Source organism: Rhineura floridana, chromosome 3 (genome assembly GCF_030035675.1).
Source record: "Rhineura floridana isolate rRhiFlo1 chromosome 3, rRhiFlo1.hap2, whole genome shotgun sequence".
In the NCBI taxonomy this organism is placed as follows: domain Eukaryota; kingdom Metazoa; phylum Chordata; class Lepidosauria; order Squamata; family Rhineuridae; genus Rhineura; species Rhineura floridana.
In genome coordinates, this window is record NC_084482.1 from 216,343,316 (window position 1) to 216,353,150 (window position 9,835).

The 9,835-nt window shown below is 43.8% G+C and overlaps 1 protein-coding gene across 1 annotated transcript; it reads left to right on the forward strand.

Annotated features, from left to right (window-relative positions):
* Positions 1-359: 359 nt before the first annotated feature.
* LOC133381628 (zinc finger protein 202-like) lies at positions 360-4,763 on the forward strand. Its single transcript, XM_061620978.1, has 4 exons — positions 360-437; positions 2,786-2,867; positions 3,204-3,286; positions 3,703-4,763. The coding sequence occupies exons 2-4, from the start codon at positions 2,807-2,809 to the stop codon at positions 3,886-3,888; spliced, it is 330 nt and encodes a 109-aa protein (XP_061476962.1). The 5' UTR covers positions 360-437; positions 2,786-2,806; the 3' UTR covers positions 3,889-4,763.
* The last annotated feature ends 5,072 nt before the right edge of the window (positions 4,764-9,835 follow it).

Below are 9,835 nucleotides of genomic sequence, written 5' to 3' on the forward strand. Positions count from 1 at the left end.
CCCTGCGAACACATCTCACATCTGCCTGGTAGCTGTTCACCAATATGATGATTCCCATATGGGGTGAGGAGGAGGTGAGGGGTCCTCCAGAGCTAAAGCACTTCCCTCCAAACTCCCTTTCTGCCTTGTGAAATCTGATGGATCCCCCCCCCAATTTTGTGCATTTGGGTGAAGGAGAATCCCAAGGCCACAAGCTTTAAGGGGGCACAAGACCCTTTGCTGCTTTTAACTCCCATGAATCTCAGTGGAACTAAAGCATGTACACCTTGTTTTATTTCATTCTAAGGGTTAAAATGAACTTAGCATGGATTCCTAGAGTGGAAGGGAATTGGGAAGGGATGGGGTAGGGGTCCTCCAGAGCAGAAGCACCTCCCTCCTTCCTGGCTTCTCCCTCCTGGAGGGGGAAATGGTTTTCATCTCTCCAGAGTGATGCATCGGTGAGTCCCCCTCTCCCACCCCCTATTTTGTGCGTTTGGGTGATGGGGGGGTCCCAGGGCTGCAGGGGGAGGATGCATGGGGGGTCCTGTGCAGCTGATCCATTTGTGCTCCACCACAACACCCAAATCAGGGAACAGGGAGTTCTCTCTCTCTCTCCTCTCTGCAAAGCCAGGAGGGCCCCTTTGAGATGAGGCCCGTGTGTGTGTGTGTGTGTGTGTGTGTGTGTGTGTGTGTGTGTGTGTGTGTGTGTGTGTGTGTGTGACAGTACTTACAAATAAGACTGCAACTGCTGAGTTGATCTCCGTGAAAGGGAATCCTCAACTGTACGCCAGTGAGAGTTAATCCCCCCCAATGAATCAGGCAGTGGTGTGTTATCAGGCCCCCTAACTGACCTGTGAGAACCAGTGTGGTGTAGTGGTTAAGGTGTTGGACGACGACCTGGGCGACCAGGGTTCGAATCCCCACATAGCCATGAAGCTCCCTGGGTGACCTTGGGCCAGTCACTGCCTCTCAGCGTCATGAAAACCTTATTCATAGCATCGCCATAAGTCGGAATCGACTTGAAGGCAGTACATTTACATTTAACTGACCTGCACAGGCCCTTTCAGATGTGCAATCCCCCAGAGGTGGAGGGGATATTTGCAGATTGGATAGAAGGCACTCCTGAAAACTCCTGGTGGTCTTTTAATGAAAGAAATCAAATGCAGGAGAGGCTCTGACTGAAAGTCAGCAAACTTGTTGAATGGGTGAGTGGGTTAAGGAAGGCAGTTGTTTTCCCTCCCTGCATGAACCATAATCCATCAGCTCCCAGCTTTCTTCTTTGGAAAGAAATGAAAGTGGGTTTCTAACATTTGTTGAAACTGAGATAGGAGGCAAAATGTAATTTTGTTTTTTTGGTGTGTGTGAGAAACTAGCCTTCCCCCCCCCTTTCAGTGTTTTACTCCTTTGGAAAGAAGGGCAGGATATAAATTGAATAAATGATACTGATTATAATAATACTTTGTCCCTCCCTAGGAGAAAAAAAATCCAGTGGGCAATCGTAACCTCTTGGATTGAAGGGAAATGAGAACAAAATGGATGGAGGATTCCTGTCCCTGAGCAGGCGGTTGTGGGGTATGGCTAAGCAGCAATACCACAGCCACATTCCTTCCACCTGCCAGGGCAGAAGGTGGGGTGGGGTGACACTTGTGGCAGATTGAAGAATTGGGTTGGGTTGAGTTGCAGCTTAGGAATATAAGAAGCTGCCTTTATATTGAATCAGACCATTGGTCTGTCTCGCTCAGTATTGTCTACATTGACTGGCAGTGGCTTTCCAGGAGATGCCGGGAGCTGAATCTGGGACCTTCTGCTTGGAAGGCAGTTGCTCTACCACTGAGTTACTGCCCTTCCCTTTAAGGTGTGAAATGATGGCAGGCAGGGAGAGAATGGAGCTTACAAACCATAGACTGAGGGTTACCAACCCATGGTCCATTGTCTGAGAAATGCTGGTTTAGAAGGTTGCCTGCATGTTTTGCTTCTTAACTTTCCTTCTGGGAGGGCCAGCAACTTCAACTGCACCATTATAATCCAGTCCCAGTTGCTAGCGAGGCTCACCCACACTTACTAAGGGAACTTTTCCCTGTCCTGACAGTGTAGTAATTCTATAACTGAACTGTGTCTTGACTTTGTAGGACTTGGTAGCACCTCTAATTAGGACAGTCTTAGCCTTGAGTCAGAAACTGGCAGAAGAGGAAGCCATTCTTGCAAACCTCCTAGAGCCTTCCATAAAGCACATATGGATGAGGAAGACTCAGCTGCTCCTGAAGCAGGAAGAGGCCTTGACTGGGAACAGTGCGGGATCCTGGGAAAGAAACATGCAGAAGGTCCTGGGTGAGGAGGACACTCTCAGCTCAGAAGGGCAGCTCCGGCAGTTCAGGCATTTCTGCTACCAGGAGGCCGAGGGGCCCAGAAAGGTTTGCAACAGACTCCACCGCTGTGAGTGGCTGAAGCCAGAGCAACACACAAAAAATCAGATCTTGGACCTGGTGATCCTGGAGCAGTTCTTGAGGGTCCTTCCACCCGAGATGGAAAGCTGGGTGTGGGAATGTGGAGCGGAGACCATGTCACAGGCGGTTTCCTCTTAAGCTAGGCAGAGGACAATAAGCAGGCTGAGCAACAGGTGAGAGTGTTTCATTAAGATAGTCAAAAGGAGCTCAGGATGTGAGGGAGATAACCCAAAATACTCAACTAATTGCCAAACCATTTTGGAAATCATCCAAGGAAGGATATCCAACAACCCTCAGGTTTTTGCATCTGTCCTTCCTCTTCTAATCCTTCTCAATGGCTTCAATCCTTGTTGCTGTTTCAGGTAAAGGACCTATTTGCAGAAATGGGCGCTAGTTTCCTTGAGGCAGAGAGGACTCCACTGGACGCCAGACAGAGCCTACCTGGTAAGGATCGATGGGATGTATCTCAATTTAGCCTCTATCAAATTTGAAATTAATCCATGGGCTCCTTTAATGTTTCACGGGTAGATGCTTGTCTTCAGCTTGTTCCACAGCTCCAAAATGCATTTATTTACAATATTTCACTACTGTTACATGGGGACCAGCACTTTGGCTGCACTTTGGCTTCTGGCGAAGAAATGCATTTTTGCACAACTGAAACATAAAATTGATACAAACACTCAAAAGATATTTTCTAAGATCCATGTATAGTTCAACATGCATTGCTGAACCTCTGGCAAGAATGTGCTTCTGGCTTCCCACCATCTTTGTCTCTCCCAGGGGATGGAAAGATTCTGGGTGGACCTCCTCAGCTGTCACATCTTCGCAATGGAGGGGAAACAGATGCTGTGGGATCAGATCAGGTAGGGGAGGCAAAACAGTGGGGAGAGAGGCTGGGGACAACATGGGTGCCTCTGTCCCCTACTTACTTCCTTTGGCCTGAACCAATCTCTCTCTCTTTCTCTTTGCTTTGAAGACCACCCAAGGAAAGTTTAAATCCCAAGGATAAAGACTAGCCGCCTAACCTAAATGAGTCTTTTGGATGTAGCTAGTGTTATTTATTAGTAGTAGCAGTATTGTTAATTCATTTATGTACCACTTAATGCTAAAATAGCCTTCCAAGCAGTATAAAAACCAGTTACAAATTTTAAAATATAATGGAAATGGGCAATAAAACAATCCTATTAAAACAGCAGACCAATTAATAGACAACACAGCAATGACTAGTAGATAATGTTTATGCTGTTTATGATGAGGAAATTTTTCTTTTTTCTTTCAGGGTCCAGTGTCTTTTGATGACGTGGCTCTGCATTTCACAGAGGAGGAGCGGGCCCTGCTGGATCCTGAGCAGAGAGCTCTTCCTAAGGAAGTCATGGAGGAGAATTGTGGAATCGTGGCTTCTCTCAGTAAAGGTCCCTGTTGGATCACCATATCTGTTGTGAAATTCAATTATTTAAATATCTGATGAACCACAATATTCTGATCTGGCTCAACAGCGCCACCTACAGCATCTGGGGTTCTAAGCCCCCGCAGTTAACCTTGAATGGATACTGTTTTGTCTCTGAATATGCTGCATCAAGTTATACCATTCTAACAGAGATCATACTGGTCTGAATGGCCTACGTTTCAGAGCTGTTAGGAGGTGGAACTAGCCATTTTCAGGTTGGCCAAAGAGACCAGTGACTCAGTGAATCATAATGGTTTTCATGACTGGGCCAAGCAGCAATCCATCTCAAAAAAGTGGTGGGTTTTACTAATTTCAGATTCTCAAAAATATGGAAACATCAGTTCAGATTATCTCTTTAAGAACCAGCCTTTTCTAAGGAAATCTGTACATCCTCTGAAATCCAAGACTCTATTCAAGCAGCTGACATGTAACTCGCAAAGTCAGATTAAGTTTTTAGGTTTTACTTACAAATCTGTGTTGTGTTTGATTGTTGCCCTCCTTCATCCCATTCCCCCCCCCCGGCCAAACAGATTTAATACTGTTGTGGGTTTGGGGGTTGAGATGGATTCTTGTGAGTCCCCTTCCAGCCTCTGATTTGGAGACTTGCACCTGGAGGTGAAAAACGCTCTGCTGGTCGGATGAGTTTCTTTCATTAGTCTAATAGAGTGGCCAGGTGGATTAATGGGTCTATGAATGGTGAATGGGCCATGGAGATCCTTTTGTCAATGAAACTCGACAGTCCCCCCCCCCAGGAGGGGCTTGTGTTTGAGAGTGTTGGAGAAAGGCTGGGAACTGGAAGCAGAGCTGGATATTGAACTGCTGATGCCTTGAACCCCTCCATCCTAAGGTCAGGTTGGAATGTGTGTAAATAAACAAACCATATTTCATAAAGACACCATAGTCTCCGCTGATCTTCTTCCCAAGGAAACCAAACCCAGGATGAGCGCAGGGACTCCTGGAAATCTCACCGCTCCAAGATTGGGGTGGTGCGCAACAATACTTTCTAACACTTTTCCCGGGACAGTCATTAAGCTAACCAGGCTGTAATTTTGAGGATCCCCCCCAGATCCCTTTTAAAAATTGGTGTTACGTTGGCCACTTTCCAGTCCTTAGGTAAGGAGGCATATCTGAGGGACAAGTTACATATTTTTGTTAAAAGTTCAGCAATTTCACATTTGAGTTCTTTAAGAACTTTTCAGTGGATGCCACCTGGATGCAGCGATTTGCCAGGTTTTTTTGTCTATTAAACCTAGAATGTCATATCTCATTACTACTATTTGCCTCAGTTCCTCAGACTCCTTTCCTGCAAAAACTAGTTCAGGCACAGGGACCTGCCCTATATCCTCTACTGTGACACCTTTACCTTTACTGTCTTTATGTATTTCTTTCTGCCAGAGTTTGTGTTCCTTTTTTTCTTCCCATTCGGACAACACTTCCATTTCTTGGAGCAAGCCTTCTTGCCCTAATTGACTCTGCTTGTTAACCATGCCAGCATCCTCTTGGCTCTGATGGTACCTTTCCTGATCTGTGGTTATACACTCCAGCTGACTACTATTGTGCTTTTAAACAACTCGATAGCTCCTAACCATTCAGAAGAGAATCCATGTAGCTGTTTCCATTTTCCTGCACGATAATCTTTTGAAGTAGCCTGAGCATGATTTGTTCAAGATTGCCCAGTAAGTTTCATCCCTGAATTATTGGTTAATGTCAGTCAAAAGGGGCAGGTAACTCTGTGGTAACATCTGTCTCCCACGTAAGTCACTTCACTTCTTCCATTATTTATTTATTGTTCAATAATTTGGGGCTCCATTTCCTCCTCAGATGTAATCAGTTTCTGTCTTTGTTGCAGAAGGTAAGGAACTGGAAAATAAGAATAAAGACCCCATCAAAATCCTCACAGTGGAGATACCATATCAATATTTAGAGTGTGGAAAGACCTCCAGTCAGAGCTCCCACCAAAGAATTCATACTGAGGAGAAACCTCATCAGTGCTTGCAATGTGGAAAGAGCTTTCGCTGCAAGAAAAGCCTTAATACCCACCAAAGAAGTCATACAGAGGAGAAACTATATGAATGCTTGAAACATGGAAAGAGCTTCAGATACAGTTGCCTCCTCACTTCCCATCAAAGAATTCATACAGGGGAGAAACCACATCAGTGCTTGGAATGTGGAAAGGGCTTCAGTAAGAAGGGAAATCTCACATCCCATCAAAGAAGTCATACAGGGGAGAAACCATATGAATGTTTGGAGTGTGGAAAGAGTTTCAGTCAGAGCTCCAATCTCAATTCCCATCAAAGAACTCACACAGGAGAGAAACCATATCAGTGCTTGAAATGTGGAAAGAGCTTCAAGCAGAGGTCCCACCTCACTTCCCATGAAAGAATTCATATAGGGGAGAAACCATATTAATACTTGGAATGTGGAACAAGTTTCAGCCAGAAGGTAAGTCTCACTTCCCATGAAAGAATTCATACAAGGGAGAAACCATATCAGTGCTTGGAATGTGGAAAGAGCTTCAGCCATAAGGGAAGTCTCACTTCCCATGAAAGAATTCATACAAGGGAGAAACCATATCAGTGCTTGGAATGTGGAAAGAGCTTCAGACATAAGGGAAGTCTCACTTCCCATGAAAGAATTCATACAAGGGAGAAACCATATCAGTGCTTGGAATGTGGAAAGAGCTTCAGCCATAAGGGAAGTCTCACTTCCCATGAAAGAATTCATACAGGGGAGAAACCATATCAGTGCTTGGAATGTGGAACAAGTTTCAGCCAGAAGGTAAGTCTCACTTCCCATGAAAGAATTCATACAGGGGAGAAACCATATCAGTGCTTGGAATGTGGAAAGAGCTTCAGCTGGAGGGTAAGTCTCAATTTCCATTAAAAAATTCATACAGAAGAGAAACCATATCAATGCTCAGCATGTGGAAAGAACTTCCAACAGAGCACTGATCTCACTTCCCATCAAAGAATTCATACAGGAGAAAAACCTTATCAATGCTTGGAATGTGGAAAGAGCTTTACTTCTAGGGCAACTCTCACTTCCCATCAGAGAAGTCATACACGGGAGAAACCATATCACTGCTTGAAATGTGGAAACAGCTTCCGCCACAGCACAACCCTTACTATACATCACAGGAGCCACACAGGAAAGGAAGCATATACATGTTAGGAATGTGGAAAGAGCTTCAGTGAGCGCTCCAATTACACTGTACATCAAAGAGTTCATACATGTGAGAAACCTCATCACTGCTTGGTGTGTGGAAAGACCTTCAGCTGGAAGCAAAGTCTCATGTACCATCAAAACATTCATTTAGGTGACAAACCATAAAAACAGTGGCAGCTGCTGGCTACGACTTGGCAGGGCTGCTGAAGGCATGGCCAGTGAGATGACAGAATTAAAGCCAAGTTCTTCTGTTTTTGTCCCTAGCCTCCTCTCTTGCAAAGCTATTGTGAAGACTTAAGCATTGCAGTTGTACAATACTTAGCACCTAACTGAACTGAAAAGTGTCATACTTTGGTTCAAAAGAGGTCCCTGCTGTCACTGTTGCTTCTCTACTAGGAGAAAATTTGTGTGGCCTCTATCTGTTCTCATTTTCTCCTATCCTCTTCCAAAGAAACAGGGGACACTTAAACATTGCCATTGTGTAAATACTTAGCATTTAAGTAAGTGTCCCACCTTGGTTCAGAACTGGTGTCGCAATTTCTGTTGTAGATTTATACCATAATAGCCTTACATTACTCAGAGGTATGCCTCATGGTATTCTATGTGAAGTAGTCCCTGATAAATATGTACAGGGTTGCAGTCTAAAATGTTTAGTCTTAAAGGTGCCACACAGGACTGTTAAGGAGGGTCCCCAAAAATGTTCAGACCTATGGAAAAAAGAATATTGTGGCAAATATACCCACCTCTGAATCTGTTTCTGCACCCATTTTGGCTGGTTCCAGACCCATAGCTGATTCTTTTGTTCATGATTTTCCTTACCCCAATGCAGCTCAATTTAAATGGTTTCACTGGGAATAGAAGGCATCTTTCTATTTTTGTGATGTCTTTCAGAACAGACCAGGTTTGCAAACCAGACTGGTAGATCACTATTCCCCATTCCCTATCTTGACATCTGTTTCCTGTTTTACAAAGAAAATCTTGAATTGGGTAGATTCAATCAACCCACATTTGTAGATTAGCTAAATAGGTTGTGTTCACATTGAATGTTATTTTCAACACTAATACATTTGCTATGCTTAGATGTGAACCAGACAAATTCTCATATTAATGTAATCTAGGTCTTGATAATAAATTAGAAATTGTTGGCATTTGTTGTAGTTCTATCAGATATGGCTAAAATGATTTTGCTTTGATGATAGTGGATTGTGTTTAACTAAAATTGTTGCAGAAGTGGCAATGTATGGTACCTTGACATATGACTTAAATTCTTTCATGTACTTGGATATGTTTGGAATGTAGTCTTGCTTTTCTTTGATATTTAAGATAGTTAGCATTTTAGTTAGGAATGATCTTAAATTTATTTATTCCTCAAATGGAACATTTAGTATAAATATCCCTACCTTTGAGCATTTGTGTCTGTTCTTCTTGAGAGGCATCTATCACCTTTGCGTGCCTCCTACATAGCCTTGCTGAGTCAGGTAATTGTGATTTCATAGGGTTTCTCAGCCCTGCATCAATATTTTAGAACTGTAATAATAGTAATTGTATTTTATAATGCTTCTACATTACTAATTTCATTTGTTTTCTCTTTTGTAATGTTTGACTAAGTTCTGTTAAGTCAAGGAAATGCATTTACCAAAGTTATACGCCCAAGTCCTATCCCTGAATCTTAAACAGCAGAACCCCTACCAAAAACATAGGAGTCACCCAGTAGAGAAGCCATATACATGCCTGAAATGTGGGAAGAACATCAGAGTTCCCATCTCGCAACCCACACTCCCACCCTCATCAAAGGATCCATATGGGGGAGAAGCCAGGACAGTGCTTGGATTGTGGAAAGAGCTTCAGTCGGAGCGCCACTCTCACTTCCTATGAAACAATTCACAGTGGGAATGAACCACAGTCCATGCTTCAAATGTGGAAATATCTTCACTTAGAAGACAATGTTCATTTCCTATGAAAGAATTCATACAGGGCAGAAATCATACGATTGCTTGGAATGTGGAAAGAGCATCAGGTGGAAGAAAAATCTCAATTTTTCATCAAAATTCATGCACAAGATAAACCATAAAAGCAGTGGCAGCTGGTGGTGACTGGACCTGGCAGGGCTGCTAAGAGGTCATGGTGGAGTGGCCATGAGGGGACAGTTGTAGCCAAGTTGTTCTGGTTTTCTCCCCATCCTCCCCTCTTGCAAAGTTACGCCGGAGACTTACGCACTGTAGTTGCACAAATACTTCCTGTAGCACCTTTCTGAATTGAAAAGTGTCTTGCTTTGGTTCAGAAGAAGCCCCTGCTGTCACTGTTAGATTACTCAGAAGTAAGCAGACTGAACTTCATGAGCAGCCCTAATAAGTAAGGTGCAGCATTGAAGTCTGAACTGGTTAGCCCTCAGGGTGCCACACAGGACTGTGAAGAAGGGCTCCCGTAAAGTTCAAGACTTGCTGGGAAAGATTATTCCTCTCCCCAACCCTCAGCTTCTTTCCAGTATGTAGAATATGGTGGAGGGATATTAAGTGGGCTTGCGAGAGCGCATTTAATATTGCCACAAAGCTCACTGTGTGACCTTGGGCCTGTCACCTTGTGTTCTCAACTTAACCTACCTCACAGGGTTGTTGTGAGGATAACATTGGGAAAAGGAGACCCAGGAATGCCATCTTGAGCTCCTTGAAGGAAAGGTGGAACAAATGTAAAAAGAAATACTGATAAATAAAAAATGAAAATAAAAAGTCTATCTCCAGCTTGCCTGCCTGCCCCTGATCACATTACATTTCAAGTATTTTAGTGTGAAGGTGTCATGCTG